The sequence below is a fragment of the Indicator indicator genome, chromosome 9 (assembly GCF_027791375.1).
Source record: "Indicator indicator isolate 239-I01 chromosome 9, UM_Iind_1.1, whole genome shotgun sequence".
Taxonomy (NCBI): domain Eukaryota; kingdom Metazoa; phylum Chordata; class Aves; order Piciformes; family Indicatoridae; genus Indicator; species Indicator indicator.
This window is the reverse complement of record NC_072018.1, coordinates 28896809-28916050: the sequence shown is the minus strand read 5'-3', so window position 1 is coordinate 28916050 and position 19242 is coordinate 28896809. Positions and strand designations below refer to the sequence as shown.

The window sequence follows — 19242 nt, the reverse complement described above, 5'->3', positions numbered from 1 at the left end:
ATGGAACCTCTTGGGTTCCAGTTTGTGTCTGTTGCCCCTTGTCATATCACTGGACACCACTGAAAAGAGTCTAGCTCCATTCTCTTGACCCCCACCCTTTAGACCATAGAAGCATAGAATCACAGAATGATTTGGGTTGGAAAAGAGCTTAAAGATCATCTAGTTCAAATCCCCCTGACATGGGCAGGGACACCTTCTACTACAACAGGTTTCTCAAGGCCCCATCCAACCTGACTTTGAATGCTTCCAGGGTTGGAGCCTCCACAACTTCTCAGGGCAAGCTGTTCCAGCGCCTCACCACCCTGATGAGGAAGAATTTCTTTCTAATGTCTACTCTAAATCTAGTTGCTTCCAGTTTGAAGCCATTACTCCTCATCCTGTCACTACATGCCTTTGTAAAAGTCCCTCAGCAGGAAGATGCCTGCAGCCACTATAAATACATTGCACGGTCTTCCAAAGACAAGAGTTGTACAGGAAGCCTTGCTTCCAGAAAGGGCTTTTGCGTTAGGGCGTCCGATTTTTGCTGTTCCTCGGTGCTCTGAGGACACCCTGTGGACTTTCGCCTGTACTACTTTAGCTGTGCAAAGACCCAAGAATTTAATTCTTCTCTCCCCAGTGACTCTTCTTCTCTATTTCTCTGTATTACTCTCCAGGGATGTTTTTAATTCAGGCTGAACAGAGAGGTAGCAGGGACCTTTCAATAGATGATCTCCAGAGGTCACTACTAAATGCCACCATGCTGGGATTCTGTTATCCTGGGATCCTGCAGCATCAACAGCTTCCCAGCACTCCCGGCAGCTCTTGTTTGAGTTCTATGTGTGTCATTTTGAAGTCTGACTGTTGTTTGAATTTCTATTTCCCTGTATCAAGGTGTTCTGCAATTAAAAATTATTCCAAACCACAGTAACATCACTCATCTTTCCCAGTACCTCCTTCCAATGCTGTTGCCCCACATCCAGTGCACCTCCCTCCAGCAAGAAAGGGAAGGTCAGCTCTCTCCAAGAATGATTAGAAAGGTCATAACTGCAGAATCACTGTTAAAAAAAATAAATTATACTAATTCTGAAAGCAATAGCTTAGCCTTCTCCCAGTTCTTGTAAGATGGTTTGGGAGTGTGAGAGTGGTTTGGAACCTCTCCAGTAGTTCCCTGCCTTCTGGGGAGCCCAGAACTGGACCAAATACTTCACATGTGGCCTCACTAGGGAAGAGTAGACAGGGAAGAGAACCTCCCTTGACCTGCTGGCCACACTCTTCTGAATGCACCCCGGGAGATCATTTACCTTCTCAGCGACAAAGGCATATTGCTGAGTCATGGGCAGCTCATCCACCAGCATTCCCAGGCCCTTCTCCACAGAGTTCCTTTCCAGCAGGCCAGCCTCTAACCTGTGCTGGTGCAGGAGGTCATTCCTCCCCAGGGGCAGGACCTTACACTTGCCCTTGTTGAACTTCATGAGGTTCCCCTCTGCCCAGCTCTCCAGCCTGTCCACATCTCACTGAATGACAGCACATCCTGATGGAATGTCAGCCGCTCCTCCCAGTTTGGTACCATCAGCAAACTGTCTCAGGGTCCACTCTGTCTCCTCAGACAGGTCATTGATGAAGATGTTGAACAAGACTGGACCCAGTCCTGAGACATTGGGAGCACTGCAAGAAATGGGCCTCTAACTATATTCTGCACCACTAATCACAACCCTCTGAGCTCTGTCCTTCAGCTAGTTCTCAATCCATCTCCCTGTCCACTCATCTAACCCACTGTAGGCTAACTGCCTGGCTTACCATGGGACAGGTAATTTACTTTAAATTAATTTAGTATGCTTTGGGACCAAGGTCATTTACAATCAGCAGGTGTTTGTGTTAAACAAGGATCCAAAGCTGGCCTGCCAAATGGCTGAGGGAGTTTTGTGCAGATGAGACAGCCTAAGCAAGGCTGAAGTAACATCAGCACCCAACTTCAAATCAGATTTTGAAGGCCAGAGAGTCTGATCCAAACAAGAATGCATGACAAGCACATATGACTAGATTACTCAGCATTCCACCCAGATCATGCTAAACATCACCTGGAAGGTAGGGACAGCTGCGGCTAGGGCATAAACCCACAAGAGGAACCTTTCTCATGATGCAGGCAGGGGCACCAGCACCACCACCAGCAGCAACAGTTGGGAGGGAAAGACAGAGATGAAGACAGTCAGCAGGGCTGTTCTCCTTTTCCTCCACCTGTGCAGGCAGTACATGGATTAATTTCTGCTGCCTTTCCATGTTGGAGGTATTGCAAAAGTTTGTATCTCTTTGTCAGTTGTTACCCAAGATTTATTAACCTGAGGTCAATCACTTGCTGTCAGTGCATTTATCCCTGGCAATCCTGCACCTGTTGTGTCTGTCACTCTAATAAATTAAACCTTTTGATCAACTTTCTGAAGCTGTGCCAGTGCAAGTCCTCATTGGGGCACTGGGAAAGGGATAGGCAAACGTTAATTTTGTCAGATAGTTTCAGTAAGAGTCCTGGACCCGTTTGGTGCAGTTTATTCCAGATGTGAGACAGGCACTGGCATTGCTTTAGGCTTAATCACTCAACCTTCAGGATATGACAGAGCCTGTTGTAGAATCAATGACAAAAATCATTTAGACACAGTGTTGCAGTGTGAGGAAGTAACTCCCACCTTCTGAGTTTTTAACATGTTTTTATTGAGCATCATCATGATGATAACATGGAGTCAGAGAACTGCAGAATGGCTTAGGTTGGAGAAAGCCTTTAGGGTCATCAAGTTCAACTGCTAACTCAGCATCCCCAGGTCAATCCTTAGAAATGGTTTGTTGGGGACAGGGGCCTGTCTCAGTTGAGGCTGTGCTCCTTCTCTGGCATGCTAACGAGGATGGGCTGAGGGTTTGTAGCAATGATGGGTGCTTCAGTGTCCCAGACAGGACAGGCAGCTCCTGGAGCTGGATCTGGCTCTCAGGAGTGTGAGGGTAGCTGGTCTAATTGTCCCGGTGTGAGGGACAGCCAACAGTTTTCAGCTCTTCTTCTGAATCTCCAGTAAAGCGCCTGAGGAAAGAGGAGGTGGCTGAGGCCCTCAGCTACAGAGGGACCCAGGGACCATCCTCCCAAGCCATGGCCCAGAACTGGTGAGGCTCACCCTGCCTGCATTCAGGCAGGGGCAGTTTGACACTGTTTCCAACCCAAGCAGGCTTCCCAGAAGGCAGCCCAGGAATTCAGAAGCCCATTCAAGCACTGGGCTAGAAACACTTGATGGCTACAAGCAGCCATCAAAGGGAGCCATGGCAAGGGAGAAAAATCAGTGACTCACTTTTTCTTGCACTGCATCACGAGACAGCACAATGCTGTTACAGCAGCCACGAAAACCAGGGCTGCTGCGACGATGATCAGGTACTGGGTTGGCATGTCTAGGGAATGGAAGAAGCTGATGATGCTCTCGTGATTCTCAGCAGCTCCAGTGCTGTGGGGATGGACAACCTGTGGGGGTCTCTGGCCAGTCACATCTGGAGGAGCAATGGGAACGTTAGTCTGGCCTGGGCACCACTGCTCAGCTTGCAGTACATTTGCTGTGTTCAGGAAGGGACAAAACCCATCCCTGCAGCAGGCACTGCCACCTTGAGCTCCCTTATGCTCTGAGGGGACATGTCAGGCCCCCAAAGGAGACACCTGAGGCTTGCTCTCCCCTTCTGCCTTTTCTCCAGCCTGGGCACTGCTTGCAGCCACTCCCAGGTGTGGAGACCCCAGCAAGACTGCTCCGTACCTGAGTCTGCTTCAAAGAAGTCCCATATACGGCTGGTGTGGTTCTGCCTGGTCTTTGACACTGCTGCCAAAAAGTAGAGACATGATGGGTAAAGCTCCAAATCTGCCTGCCAACGTCTGCTCCAGACCCCTCTGAGCCATAAACTGGAGTAAAACTGGGACATCAGCTGCCCCTGGGTTTCACCTGGAACCACAACTGGCAGCAGAGGCTCTGCACCAGCTCTGTGGCTGACCAGTGCCCGCAAGGCATGGAACCCAGCATTGCTGCTGCCAGGCTATGATCGTCCCCTTCCTCCTGGGCAGGCTTCAGCATGGCCAGAATGGCATCTGCAACCTCCAGCTGCCCAGTCTCATGGCTAAGACAGAGGGCAATACACCCACCGTGTTGTCCCTTCAGTTTTTCCAGGATTTTCCTGATCACGTCAGAGATCTCCTGGGGCATTTCTCCTCCCTCCACTGTGTCCTTTGCTCTTCGAGGACCTTAACAGAAAGGATTTGGTTCCATTTCAGATGAATCAAACACAGGCACCCAGTGATTAGCCCATGTGATGAGCAGAGACAGGCCACTCATCCCTGCAATGCCAGCCAGGCTGCAGCACAGCATCCGGCCAAGGAGAAGCTGTAGAAGTCCTCCCTGTGGGCACATCTGTAAATAAAGCTCCAGAGAAGCTTCTGTCACCCTCCTGTGATCTCCATCAACAGGACTGAATGTAAGGAGTGTTCAGAGGATCAGGAAAGCAGAGGGCACACATGGGTACATTCCCATCCCCACATCTGCCCAGGTGCTTGGTGACTCTTAGGCTTGGAGGTGACAGCTCTCAATGGGAGGGAAAAACCACCATGTATCTGTGCTCTGCTCCACCTCTGCACATGCATCATGGAAGGAACAACTGGCATTTTACCCAGAAAGAAGATCAAGAGGGAAATGCTCCTTCCTCCCATTGACTTACCTGTGGGATGAGTCTCAGACTTCAAGATAGGAATCTCTTGGGAAGTTGGGAAGCCATTGACCATTGAAGGAGCTGAAAGAAAACTGCACATGAACAAGCTCTAGCCACATTGTCAATGTTCGTCTAAGGAAAGGGCTGTTGGAAACTTACCTCCAGGATACTCCAAGGGCTCCTCACCAACACCCAGCTGAGAAGGTGGATAATGACTGCCACCACCCTCACCTGGAAGTAAGTAGAGATGAGAATTGTTTCATGGCATGCTGGAATCTAGATCTGGAGGAAGCACTGGAGGCAGAATCATCCTCCAGCTTTTTGGGGAGCAGAGCCCATGGGCCATGACAGGCTGCACACACTTACTTGCTCCCTGCACTTGCCACAGAGCAGCCTGGACAAGCCTGAAGTGCTCCAGCACCAAGAGGGTGCAAAGGAAAAAAACGCAATGGTAGAGGACCATGGTCCCTGCCCACACAACATGCAGCTACTGATGCTGGTGCTGCTGATGCTGCTGATGCTGCTGATGCCGCTGCTGTGGCTGTCACTGCTGCTGCTGCTGCAGCGGGGGGCAAAGGCTGAGTTGTTGCTGGTCTGGCACCACAGGGTTCTATAACCACACTGCCCTGCTGTGACATCACGGCCGGGCCGAAGCTGCATGGGAACAGCTCTCGAGGCGCTCATGGAGAGCACGGTCAGTAACACAGAAAAAAGTCTCTGGTACTATTTGATAACGCAAAAAGAAACCTCAAGGCAGCACACTGCCGGGGGGCAAGGACAACCCTCCACAGCCAACCCAAAAAGACTAATAATAAATACCCATAAACTGCTAGAAATAACATTTATTCAACAACATCCCAGTACGGGAAGCTCCCCGCCACCCGCACCGCCGCGTTTGGGTGAAGATGGGTCAGGAAGAACTGCGCCGGGCGAGGGCACTGCAGTACTACGCACACGCAAGGAGGCGTGACCGCATTGCCTGGTTCTAATGCGCAAAGCGCCTTGGGTCGGCGGTTCCCTGATGCGCAGAGCCCGTTCTGGCTTCACCACCCGCAGAGTTTGCGCTTGCGTCCGGAGAGAGGCTCGCCGTACGCGTGTCACTGCGCACGCGTCCTGCCCCACCTTCCTCAGGCGTTGCCCGAGCTTCAGGGGCCGGGAGCCTGCCGTCATGGTGTCTTACTTCACCTCCAGCGGTGAGTGGGCGAGGGCAGAGTGACTGAAGGTCTTAACCGCCCCCCAGGAGGGGTTGCTGACGGCTGCTGTGAGGGGGGTCCCCGCCCGGTACCGGCATCGGTACTAGCACCGGAATCTTCTCCTACATCCTTGAGCACCGCCGTTAGGCTTTTCCGTGCCTCTGGGCTGGGTGTAAAGGACTTGGTTTAAGTCGGAGTCCAGTACCGTTGAAGAGGTTTTCGGGAGCTCACGAGGTTTCCTGTGTGGTGGTTGCCAACAGTCCTGAACGAGCAGCAGCACCTGCGGGGGACTTACAGAATCATAATATCATAGATTTGTTTCTCTTGGAAAGGACTTCTCAGATCGTCAAGGCCAACTGTCAGTCTAACGCTGCCATGACTATTAAACCATATCCCAAAGTGCCATGTCCACACGTTGCTTGAACACCCCCAGGGATGGTGATTGCAGCACCTCCCTCGGCAACATACTCCAATGCCTGACCACTGCTTCTGTAAAGAAAATTTTCCTTATATCCAATCTAAACCTTCCCTGGTGCAGTTCAGGCCATTTCCTCTCACCCTATCGCTTGTTACTAGAGGGAAGAGACCAACCCCCACCTCACTACAACCTCCTTTCAGGTAGTTGTAGACAGCAATGGTCTCCCCACAGCCTCCTCCAGACTGGTCCCAGGTCCATCAGTCACTCCTCATAAGACTTGTTCTCTAGATCCTTCACACCAGCTTTGGACACAGTCCAGCAGCACAACATCTTCCATGTAGTGAGGGGCCCAAAACTTCTGAAAGGCTTTCTTGGGTGTTCTGCTGACAGGAGCTTGAGGGAAGGAACAGTATGTGAATTGTCTCATTATTTTTCCTTTACTATAAACAGATTCCTTTCACTTGCCTTTACGAGAAGGTTGGCTGCTTCTGGAACATCACAAACAAGTGGTTCTGTGCAGTGTGGGCTGGTGATGCAAGAACAGGACAAGAATATTGGTTTCTGGGTTGCTCCAAGTAATTTCACCAGCATATAACTCTCTTATGAAAGTTTTAGTGTGGTTTATATCCCTTACTCACAAGATAGTGTTTGATAGCATCACTTTTCTCAGTTCTAAAGATGAATTTCCTTAATAAGAACTATTTGACTGCTTGATTTTCCTTGAACGAGGCAAAACATAGCAGTCTTGTGAATGTTTCTTAAATAATTTGTTCTTGGGATCTGTTTAAAGGCTTTTTTCCCCCCTGTTATGGAGCGCCAGGCCCTTGCACACCCTGTGAACTGACACTGGCTCTGTGAGTTGCTCAGATAGAATCAACTTCTGGTCAGCAGATGCTGGTGAGGACTTCAGAGACTTCCCTGGACATGGCCCTTTTTGTGGGGAGAAAAGAGGTGCCCCTTAAGTCACCCTTGAGGGGCATCAGGAGCAGCCAAGCTGCAGTTCACTCTGCTAGTGATGGGAACAGCAGTCTCTGGTTTTAAGTGATAGTTCTTCACAGGGTTTCCAATATACTGTAATCAATTTTCCTACCAGAGAGAGCTCCGCAATCAGAAGACTCTTGCAGTTTGCCTAAAGTCCATTGTGCAGTTCCTAATGTGAGTTAAATCATAAGGGTTTAAGTCACCTCCTCTTTGGTTCATCTAGTGTGTCACTTTCTTTTGGCAGGATGCATTCCGTTTCCACAGGGCCATCACTAAAGCAGCTTTACTTTTGAGCAGTTAATTTTACATTAGTAAATTGCTGATAATTATGGGCAGTGCTTGAAGTCATGATGATCTCACTCTCTGGATTTTCCTGTGTGTTCAGGGTGGACTTTTCCCAATCTTTTAACTCCCACAGGCATATAATATTTTCATAGTTTTGAATTAAGATGTGTAGGTGTGGTGCTGAGAGACATGGTGCTGGAGCACATCCAAGGAGTGGCAAAGAAACTGATGAAGAGTCTAGAGAACAGGTTTTGTGAGGAGCAGCTGAGGGAGCTGGGGTTGTTGAGTCTGAAGAAAAGGAGGCTCAGGAGAAACCTTCTTGCTGTCCACAACTCCCTGAAAGGAGGCTGGAATGAGGTGGGGTTTGGTCTCTTCTCTCAAGTAAAATATGATAGGACAAGAAGAAACAGACTCAGTTGGGCCAGGGGTGGTTTAGGTTGGATGTGAGGAGCGATAATTTCTTCATGGAAAAGGGTTGTCAAGGCCGGGAACAGACTGCCTGGGGCAGTAGTGGAATCCTCATCCCTGCAGAGATTGAAAAGCTGTGTAGGTGTGGTACTGAGGGGCATAGTTTAGTGGTGAGCTGGCAGTGCTGGGTTAATAGATTTAGTGATGTTGGAGGTCTCTTCCAACCCAAACAATTCTGTGAATTTTCATTTCTTTTTACCTCCATACTAAACTGAGATGTCTTGTCCAGGCTGTGTGCTAGGGGTGCTGGATGTCCAATACAAACACCCTTGGAGAGCACAGGGTCAGCAGCTTGGGATCCAGGTCACTGCCCTGCCAGAGTTGTACCACGAGTGACACGTCAACTGTTTTAGTGACTTTGACCATGAGGACACTTGTTTGGCGTTCCTGTGTCTTAGCTGCCTGGTGGAACGATCCCCAGAGAGCAAAAGGATGTTGATTTAAGTATCCCAAAAGGGCACAGAGAATGGAACTTGGATCTTTCCATTATCTGGTGAATTTCAGTCCTCTCAGGCTACCAGGGTAAGGTTCATGTTGAGCTACTGGTACATTGGGAAAGCAAGATGAGCTGTTTCAAGGCCACACAGAGAATGGGTCACAAACTGTAAACACAGGATCAGCCTTTCTGGGTCACAGCTGGATGCAAAATTGAACAGGTAATACATTTACACAGGCATAGTCTGAACCAGCTGGGTGTGAGGGAGGTCTTGCCTGGCCAAAAAGCTGTTCCTTGCTGGTTGATCTTCCATGGAAAGCAGCAGAAATGTCACTTCCCAAAGTCTGTTGAAGCATTTGGGATAAAATAAATTTGGGATTAAAAAAAAAAGGAAAAGCAAAACAGCCTTCCTGGAGCTCCAGGAAGGAGGTGGGATGGATAAATGGGAGGAAGGATGGATGAGTGGACAGATGGATGGATAGATAGATGGAGCAGTTTCCATATTAATTTCTGTCACCAAAGCTGGTATGTTTGTCACTCCCTGCACAGTTTGTCCAAACCCCTTTTGACTCATTTTCCTCTTTCTACCCCTCAGCTTCTCCTTCTGTTTACACCATTTACATGGGGAAGGATAAGTATGAAAGTAAGTACATTAGCTTACATTAAATTACTGTAAACTACTTGAATTTGGATTTATGGGGGCATAAGGTCATTCTGAAAGGATGTTTTTGTAGATGTTAATTCAATATATTGTTGAAATTTTGTCTGCCCTTGCAAGTGATTCTGAATTAACCTTTGGAAATCCAGTTTATCCTCATTTTTAGTGAGGATTAATACATTTTGTAAAGTCTCTGAGCAGAATAACTGCCTCCAAATACAAGTGAGCACTAAATTAACTGAGAAAAAAAAAACCTTGTCTAGAGAAAAAAAAAAACAGTTTATCAGGTTGTGTGTAAGAACATTTTGCTGTTCAGCCCTCCATTTCTCTGCACAGTCTGTGCTTTTCCTCTCTCCAGTGCACATTTGTGCTCACTCTGCCCATCCTTTCCCTCGGTGGTGGAGGTGTTGGTGCTGCTACACCTCCATTTTCCCACCTCAGTGGCTGCTGTGAACGCAAGTGTCTCACTCCAAGGGAAAAATGTGTGTGTTACTCTTTTGGAGATTTGCTCTGAAGGTCTCTCCTCAGTCAATGGATGTTTAAAGAAACATGTTTTCAGTTAGAAATGTCAAAGCTCTGTGATATTCCTGCCATCCCTGGAGATGGCAGCTGCAGCCTTAAAGCCCTTTCTTGTCTCTGCTTAGTCACTTTGCAGCAACTAACCAGGAGCAGAGGGTTCCTGCTCTGACCAGGTCACTGCATTTGCCATTGATGATGTTCTGGGTTTTGCTCATTGATGTTTTCATTTCTACAGATGAAGACCTGATAAAGTATGGCTGGCCTGAAGATACCTGGTAGGTAGTAACACAAACTACCTTTCATTATGCAGCTGAGTGGAATGTTCTTACCAATTCTGTGTCTCCCACAAAGTCTCCTCTTCCCAGACCACATGGCAGGTTAAATGCAGTCCCAGTGTGGGTGGAGGTGGGTTGCAGCAGACCCAGGTGCAGTTGTTTGGACCCTGCTGAGTCCAAATACATTCCTCTGCATCTCCCCCTCACCTTCCTGCTTTGGTCACTGTAAGAGTTGGCCCCTTTGGGAAGTGTTTTGTTGTTTATGGACCTGCTGGAGTGGCAGTAACTCCACAGACAGATATTTGTGTTTCAGAAGAAAGGTTCTGTGAAAGAGAAGAGCATCCTGTGAGTCTTCTCTGCATGTGGTGTAGCACTGAACAAAAAAAAAAAAGGGGAGGGGGTGTTATTTTTTCAGCTTCCCACTGGGAGGGCTGATGTTTCTCAAAGAATGGGCTCTGACTCCCTTCCATGTTTTAAACAGAGTCACAGAATCCCAGTGTGGTGGGGGTTGGAAGAGACCTCTGGAGATCACCTAGTCCAACCTGCCTCGTAATGCAGGGTCACCCACAGCAGTTTGCCCAGGATCACAATGTCCAGGTGGATTTGGAATCTCTGCAGAGATGGAGATTTCACAGCCTCTCTGGACAGCCTCTTCCAGGGCTGTGGGACCTTCACAGGAAAGAAGTTTCTCCTCATCTTATGGAGAACCTGCTAGATTCCATTTTGAGCCCGTTGCACTTTGTTCTGTTACTGGGTACCAGTGAATAGTCTGGTCCCATCCTCTTGTCCCTCATCCTTTAGATACTGATCAGCACAGAGGAGATCCCCTCTCAGGCTGCTCTTCTCCAGGCTAAACAGCCCTAGGTCTCTCAGCCTTTCCTTCTCAGAGAAATGTTTCAGTCCCCTCAGCATCTTGGTAGCCTCTGCAGAAACCCTCTCCAGTAGTTCTCTGTCTCTCTTGAACTGGAGAGCCTAGAAGTGGGCCCAGGACTCCAGATGTGGCCTCGCTGGGGCAGAGAGGGTGGAGAACCTCCCTTGACATCTTCTGAATGCACCCCAGGAGATCATTTGCCTTCTTGGCCATGAAACCACATTGCTGGCTCATGGGCAGGTCATCCACCAGCACTCCCAGGTCCTTCTCCACAGAGTTCCTTTCCAGCAGGCCAACCTCTAACCTGTACCATGTGCAGGGGGTAATTCCTCCCCAGGGGCAGGTCCCTGCACTTGCCCTTCTTGAACATCATGAGGTTCCCCTCTGCCCAACTCTCCAGCCTGTCCACATCTCACTGAATGTCAGCACATCCTGATGGAGTGTCAGCCACTCCTCCCAGTGTTGGATCATCAACAAACTGGCTGAGGGCCCACTCTGTCTATTCATCCAGGTCATTGATGAAGATGTTGAACAAGACTGGACCCAGTCTTGAGCCTTAGGGAACACCACAAGCTACAGGCCTCTCAGTGCTGAGCACAACCCTCTGAGCTCTGTCCTTCAGCCAGTTCTCCACCCACCTCACTGTCCACTCATGTAAAGCATGTGTATAATGGACATTTCTATAGTTTGTTGTCCCTCAAGGGGCTGTTTTATTCCTTGTCAGGAAGTAAACCTTTCAGAGCAGATCATCATTTCTTGCCCTGTGTGAAATGTGCTCTTGTGTTCCTAGGTTCCATGTGGACAAGCTCTCCTCTGCACACGTGTACCTGCGGCTGCACAAGGTAACCCTGGGGCAGGGGTGGCTCAGAACTTTCACATTCACCTACAGCAGTGCCACAGGCAGCCAGTCCTGCACTCGAGGCCATCTTTGCTCACCTGAACTGTTAAAGTCTGCAGGACTCCCTCAGGGTGCAGGTAACCTGCAGTCAGGGGTGGGGCTGAGTTTCCAGGCTCCGTTACCAAGCAGTATGGGGGGGAATGGGAGGTTTAATGGGGCCTGACACCAACTGTGTGTCTAGGAATCACCCCAGTATAATGGGGAGAAAACCCACGAGAAAAACACATCCCTTGTGATGCTGCAAGCTTTTCCTTACAAACACCATGGAAGACTCCAGTATTGTTAAACATGAAGTGTTGAGGTTCTGTTGGCAGAGCATCATTCCCTGCTTCTATCCCTGGAAATTTTCCAGGTCAGGATGGACAGGGCTCTGAATATCCTGCTTTAGTTGAAGATGTCCATTCTCATTGCAGGAGATTGGACTAGATGACCATTAGAGGTCCCTTCCCACCCAAACACTTTGGTGATTCGATGATACCTGGCTATCATGTGCTCACCAGCTGACATGACCTTGCTCTGTCACAGGGGCAGACAGTGGATGACATTCCTAAAGAGGTTTTGATAGACTGTGCCCATCTGGTGAAGGCAAACAGCATCCAAGGTAATGCCAGTGCTGAGAGACTGGGATGAGAGGGTTGTGGCAAGGGTTTCTGATCCACATGAACATGTTTGTGACATTTCTGCCATGGTGCTCATTTGTTAAACCAGTGCCTGCAGGTCTTGTAGGATGCGGATGTCACTCCAGCCCATTCCCCTTCTATAAGGAGGGATTTTAAATCTCTGACTTTGGTGTTTGTGCCTCCACGTTGCTCTCTGAGCCAAGGAGGACTCAGAGACTCCTCTCTAACACCAGTTCAGGGCCCCTTTTGTTGCAGTTGCTCTGCTGAGAGAGGCAATCTCCATCTGGAGTTTAACACTCTGCAGCATTCATGTTATTGCAGAAAATGATGTTGTGTTCTTCTGTGTCACTGTGACACTGACAGGACCTCCCTTCCCTCTTCCTGTCCCTCCTCCATTCCTTCCTTCTTTCCTTCCTCTGTCTTCCATCCCCTCTTGTCTAACTTGCAATGGTTGTGACAAAAATAATGGCCAGAATTCCTATGTGCACAGAAGACTTAAGCCCTCTTGCAGCAAGGGGGGAATTGACACATTTCTCTGCTTCCCAGGATGCAAAATAAACAATGTCAGTGTGGTGTACACACCATGGACCAACCTGAAGAAGACAGCAGACATGGATGTGGGGCAAATCGGCTTTCACAGGCAGAAGGATGTAAGTGTGGTGGTGACCTGGTGGCAGGCTAACATTTTCATGTCAGGGGCTAAGTGGGTTGTCTTCAGAGTTTGCCCTAAAGCCAGGGAATCATCCATTCCTGAATTGTAAGAGAGATCCCAGGAACGTGTAACAAATTCCCCATGAGTCAGCAATGTGCCTTTGTGGCCAAGAAGGCATTCAGAAGAGTGACCAGCAGGTCAATGGAGACTGTCTTCCCTCTCTACTCTGCCCCAGTGAGGCCAAATATGGAGTCCTGGGTCCAATTCAGGGCTCTTCAGTTCAAGAAAGGCAGGGAACTACTGGAGAGGGTTCTGCAGAGGCTACAAAGATGCTGAGGGGATGGAAGCATTTCTCTGAAGAGGAAAGGTTGAGAGACCTGGGGCTGTTCGGCCTGGAGAAGAGCAGCCTGAGAGGGATCTTCTCAATGCCAATAAATATCTAAAGGACAAGGGACAAGACGATGGGACCCAACTATATTCACTGGTGCACACTGACAGGACAAAGGGCAGTGGGCACAAACTGGAACTCAGAACGTTCTCTGTCTGAAGATGAGGAGAAACTTCTTTCATGTGAAGGTGCCAGAGCCCTGAAAGAGGCTGTCCAGAGAGATTGTGGCATCTCCTCTGCAGAGATTCTGAACTTGCCTGGACTTTGTGATCCTGGGCAACCTGCTGTGTGTGACCCTGCTTTATGAGGTGGGGTTGGACTAGATGGTCTCCGGGGCTTCCTTCCAACCACCACCTTGCTGGGATTCTGTTTGGACTTACCCAAACACTCCTGTGTGTAGTTGATTTCAGCCTGTAGCAGGGTGTAACCTTTGCAGTGTGTGCTTCCAGACTGCAGCACAGTGTAGCTGGCATAGTTCACATCACTGCCAATGTTGAATTCTGTCACATGTTGCTCTGTGCTCCCTATTTGAGTTGGTCCCCGCTGAAACCACCTCTTCTACAGCTGAGGAGCTGCACGTGAGCAGTCACTGGATCAGCTCACAGCAGTGTAGCCAAATGCCTGGAAGAGAGCTGAGGACTTGAAGTTGCTGGGCCAGGGAGTGGGCCTGGAGGTGTCTGTGCATTTGCTCCATGCTCTCTGTCCCAAGAGCAGTCTCACCACAGTGCTGCCTCCGTTCAACCTGTCAAAGGCCAAGCTGCTGAGTTTTTGTGTAGGGCAAAGGCAGTGAACTGAGCTATTCCCAAGCCTGACCTAATGCTGTTAAGGTTAAACTGTAGTTACACAGCTCAGCTGCTGGGCAAGAAGCCTCTCCAGAGGTGCAGTTTGACAGGAACAGGCCTTACTGGGGCAAGAAACACTACAAACCCTGCAGTCAACCAGCAGCACATGTGTTCCTCCTCCTCAAATGCCCTGTAGCACCCTCCTGGCACCTCATCAAGAACTGGCAGAGACCAGTCCTGGTCTTCATGTGCCAAGAGTTGACACTGGCAATGCTGATGCCGATGGCACTGCCTGTGCTTGTTAGCTCTGCGCTCCTGCGCATCGAGAGTTGGCCTCTCTCTGCTGTTACACAAGCAGCTGAACAGCCCTCGGCGGCTGGGATGTTCCTCGGCAGCTATTTGTGTGGGACTCAGCCATGTGTGAAGTGGGAACAGGAAGTTTCCTTTCCTCTGGGAAAGTGCAAGAGCGGAAGTGTTTCTTGATAAGGCTCTCGGTTGTTTGTGCTCCAAAGGTGAAGATGCTGACGGTGGAGAAGAAGGTGAATGAGATCCTGAACCGGCTGGAGAAGACCAAAGTGGAGCGTTTCCCAGACCTGGCTGCGGAGAAGGAGGCCCGGGACAGGGAGGAGAGAAACGAGAAAAAAGCCCAGATCCAAGAGATGAAGCGGAAGGAAAAGGAAGAGATGAAGAAGAAGAAAGAGCTGGAAGAACTTAGGTGGGTAGTGAATTGTGGAGCCAAGCCCTGCGGTGCTGATGGGTGCTGGGAGGGAGTCGAGGGTCAGCAGTTGTGTTCAATAGCTGGCCTGGTGCTACTCAGTGCTCAGCTGACTGCTCTGGCTCAGCTCCTGCATGGTCCAGTGAGTTCTTTTGTCTGTAGATTAGAGGTGGTTTCCACATTGTGCCTAAAACAAACTAGGGTGATAAATGCTTGTTGAACAAAGGGCTGTGTCTTTTCAAACCCATCCCTCACCTGGGTGGAATTGGACAAGCTGCTTGGCTTTCTTCATCTCTGGGATGGGAGCAATTGCTTCCAGCCTTGGAAAGCACTGAGCTTTCAGCAGAGTCTTTTAGATCACAGATGTAAACTAAAACACAAGTGAATCCTTGGTCACATGCTCCTTCAAACACCAGAGTGAGGGATAGTGATTGAAATGTCATCCTGACCTTTCTAAGCTCATTCTTTAGCACTGATGGCCCCAAGCAGCACTGGATATATCCACTGGCTAGCCCTAAATGCTCCTTCTTGAGCTTCGGTGAGTCGTGTTGTATCTGTAGATGGCAGTGAAACAGGAATTTGAAGGACGTGAGGATTTCCTGTGTGATTCAATACATAGAGAGCTCAGAACAAAGGGCTTAGAGGAGCAAACTAAGTTGAGGAGAAGTGGACATGTCTGCGCTGCCAGCTTATTCAGCCACACACCAGAACTGCCTCTTGGCCCTTCCACAAAGCAAAGGATTGTCTCCCTCCTTGGATGATCTTGGTGGTAGTTGCTGAACAAAGTCATGGAGAAGTGATCTGCAAAGTGCCTGGACTTTGTCTGGTTGTTTTCATGAGCCAAAGCGTGTGAGATAAGCAAATACTGATCCAGTCTAAGGAGTTCAGAAAGGCAAACCCATTGTTTTTATGGTACTTGATCCAAAACAGTTCCTTGTTGCCGGATTCTGAAAATGTGTCATGCATGATAATGTAATTTCTCCTCCAGGAGCTACTCCTCATTGATGAAGGCTGAGAACATGTCCTCCAATCAGGTGAGATTGCCCATAGAAACCTTTCCAAGATGACTGAAATCCAATGCAGGATCATGATGGCACAGTTTATGTGTTGCAGTGTGGTTTGGATGACTCCTGTGTGACAGCACATCTAGGTTCCTCTTTCTCAGTGGAGGACTTTGCCACCTTCTCTGCTCTCAAAGAGGGCTGTCTCACCTGTCAACCTGGAAGAGCCTGTGCTGCTGGAAATGTGGGAAAAGTCATCAAATGACAGACCTTTAGAGGTCATCTAGTCCTGCCAATCCCCTTCCCACCCAAGTCAAAGAACAGATAGAACTTAAAGTGGGTCTTCAAGAGAGAATTGACTTTCCTCATGAGCTGTTTCTGAGCAGCCATCTCCCTAATGGCAACCATGACCTGCATGTGCCACCTCATTACTTCAGGGGAGGAGGAAAATGCTCATTTTAGCAAGAACTGAACTCCAACTGAACTCAGGTGGATGGACAGCAGTTTGGGGAGGGGTGAAAGTACTAAAGGAGGAAGCCCAAAGGGATGTGCTTGCTGGTGTCACTTCAGGGCGGGAGCAGTGTAAGATGGCTCCTGTTTGGTGGTGTAGAAGGAGACAAAAGGAAAAGAGCACAGGACAGGGAGGAGAGTGAGAGGAGAATCGCAGGAGGGCTAGGGTTCAGCAGAGGTCCTGGTGTGCACTGGGTGCACTCAAGCTCAGGTACATTTGCAGCTTCCTCTTTGATGGGACCTAAGCAAATGGATCTTAGAGCTTCTCTAGGTTTCAAATCCACCTTTTCCAGCCATGACTAAGGGCTTAGATGAACGTATGGGTTTCAGGAATTGTTACTGTTCTCCTGTTTGGTGTGCAGGTCCCCTGTGAAAACTGAGCTGGGTTGAAGTGCTGGGTTGAGCGTCTCCTGACACACCCAAGTAGGCTGTGGCCCATCAGTGCCGCTTGCCAAAGATAAGCATGGTAGAAATGCTGTGCCAGGGATCTCCTCCTCAGCACCTGACCCCTACATGATGCCAGAGCTGGAAAGAAGCTCAGCTTGTGGTACAGGGATGGTCCATGAAGCTGCTGGTGGGAGTCTGGTCTCTGGTTCCTCTAGGTGTGTGGGGTCAGGAAGGTGACACACTGCAGAGACAGCAGTTCTGTCCTACAGTGCAGAGCCTTGCTCAGGGGTGTTCCCACTCCAGAGCTAATGTGTATGTATCCATTTGGTCCAATTTAAGGATGTTTGTATCAAAATGGTAGGAAACAAGAATACCTTGAGTTCTAACCCCTGCTGAACGCATCCTTGCACCATTTCAGCAGGGACATCCCTCCTGATTTGTCTTTCTCCCTGCAGGATGGCAATGATTCAGATGACTTTATGTGAAAGGTTTCTATCCACTCTCAGTCACGCGGTCAGGGATGTCTGAAATCATCACTGCTAAGAATACCAAAAAAAAAAAAAAAAACAACAGCCAAAGAAGAGAACTGTGACTCTCATTTCTTCAAATCCTGGTGGGTTCTCCTGGCAGATTGACCAGCTCCTGTCAGGGACAGCATATGAAAGGAGAAGATCCATATGTCTGCTCGTACACCTCTGGCAAGGGCGGGGATGGAAGGGAGCAGAACTGACTTTCAGCTCTACAGTGATATTTATTCCATGGAAGGGCTTGGTGTAGCTTCCAATCCAATGGGATTTAAAGGAAAGGAAACCAGTCTGGGCTGTCCTACTGCTGTCCCAGCAGCAGAGTGAACGCAAGCATTGATATTGTCATCTGTGTGACTTTCTCTGCTGGTGATACTCAGCAGGGATGGGGGATCCCTCTGTAATTGAGGGGGGATCAATTTGCATACGCTTATAGCTGCCTTGTAGACCTCCCCAGCTCTTAGTGGTGGTAAATTTGGTGGCTCCTTATTACATAACGAGCTCCAGATGATGAAGGTGAAGCTGGGCTGTGATTACAGCCAACGTGAGCTGCGTTACCAGGCCTATAGCACAGGGAACATCACTGCTGCATGTTTTCCTTTAAATCATGCTTGATTTCTGGGAAACCTCCTCTGGAGAGAGAAGTTTGTGAAGAAGAGTTGAGTTCACACCGTATCCAGGCTGGAGCTACTGTCCCAGCACTATGTAAGGCTTCATGGATGAGTCTGTGTGAAACAGTTGCAATAATCCTTGCACCGCCTGTAGATATGTCACAATTAAATTCATGTCATGGTGGTAAAATGTGCTACTGGGTGGAGGTCACCTGCGGTGCTCATTCCTTGCAGTGGAGCTGTGCGGGTCTGGAATTGTCCTCGGCGGGCAATACAAAGCACTTCTGAGGGGGTACAGCAGAAGTCTAATGGTCTGGTTTTGGGAGAGGAAAGCAGGAGGGGAGCACACCTTAATGAGCTCAAATGTGACAGACTGGTTACATGAAGAAAGCCTTCCCTGCCACAAGGACAAGTCCCAGTGCTGCACCTAACTGATTTTCTGTTATGCCCAGCATCTCCCTGATCTCCCTTCTGGGTCCCCAGGGTGTGGGGTTGGGCTGAGGAAAGTGCAGTGTTCCTGGCTTTCATCAGCCCCTGGTTCCTCATTTGGAGGAGGGTGGTGGTGATGTCGCCTGTGCATAGCTGCTCATGGGGTTGTGTCCCTGGCACCCTGGGCAGCAATGTCCATGGGGCCACATGTTCCCAGCATGCTGGGCATAGCTGCCATGATCTGTGTACCCGTGGCATCACGAGTATGGCTACACTTGGGGTTATGTGTCCAAAAGCACCTTATGTGTCCCTGTGCCCATAGGCTACATGTCCCCAGGTACCCTGTATGTGGGTGCCCATGGGGTTAGGTGTCCCTACGCACCCTGCACATCACTTCCTATGGGGTCACATGTTTGTGTATCCTGTGTCCATGGGACTGTGTGTCTCCAGCACTCTGTGCATGGCTTACCGTGGGGTTGTGGGCACCCTGTGTGTCACAGCCTATGGGCCTATAGGCCCATGTCCCCCGGCACCTTGTGTGTTCCTGTACATAAGTGCCCTTGGCCCACAGGTTCCCCACGCACCTCGCGTATGGGTGCCCTTGGGGCTGTTTGTCCTTGGACCTGTGGCACACCACGCGGGGGGAGCGTGCAGTCCAAGTGTCAGCGCAATCGCGGCGCCTGTGTACGCGGCGCGCATGCCTGGATTTCCCGCCAGCAGCACGCGGGACGGGAGCGCGCAGGTAACGACTGGCGGGACGGGGATGGCGGGGCATCAGGGGCGGGACTGCTCGGCTCGCCGCTCCCTGGCCCCGCCCGCGGAGGGCGCGGCGCGGCGGCGGGTTCGGATTGGCGGGGGGCGGCACCCTGAGGGGTGTGGCGCGAGGGCGGAGCTTGCCCGATCGCGGCTTCGGTGCCGTTGCGGAGCGG

General features: G+C 49.8%; 1 protein-coding gene across 1 annotated transcript; it reads left to right on the top strand.

Moving 5' to 3' along the window:
- Window positions 1–5860: 5860 nt before the first annotated feature.
- LOC128968893 (coiled-coil domain-containing protein 25-like) lies at window positions 5861–17234 on the top strand. The gene is made up of 9 exons (XM_054383538.1): window positions 5861–5885; window positions 9069–9116; window positions 9886–9925; window positions 11587–11638; window positions 12220–12295; window positions 12861–12964; window positions 14649–14851; window positions 15840–15885; window positions 17205–17234. Exons 1-9 carry the CDS (start codon window positions 5861–5863, stop codon window positions 17232–17234), a joined length of 624 nt encoding a protein of 207 aa, XP_054239513.1.
- The last annotated feature ends 2008 nt before the right edge of the window (window positions 17235–19242 follow it).

Bases quoted from the DNA above. Each gene is read 5' to 3' on its own strand.
- LOC128968893 (XM_054383538.1), top strand. From the start codon at position 5,861: ATGGTGTCTTACTTCACCTCCAGCG. The intron at 5,886-9,068 runs GTGAGTGGGCGA...TCTACCCCTCAG, and splicing joins GTCTTACTTCACCTCCAGCG to CTTCTCCTTCTGTTTACACC. The intron at 11,639-12,219 runs GTAACCCTGGGG...GCTCTGTCACAG, and splicing joins TGTACCTGCGGCTGCACAAG to GGGCAGACAGTGGATGACAT.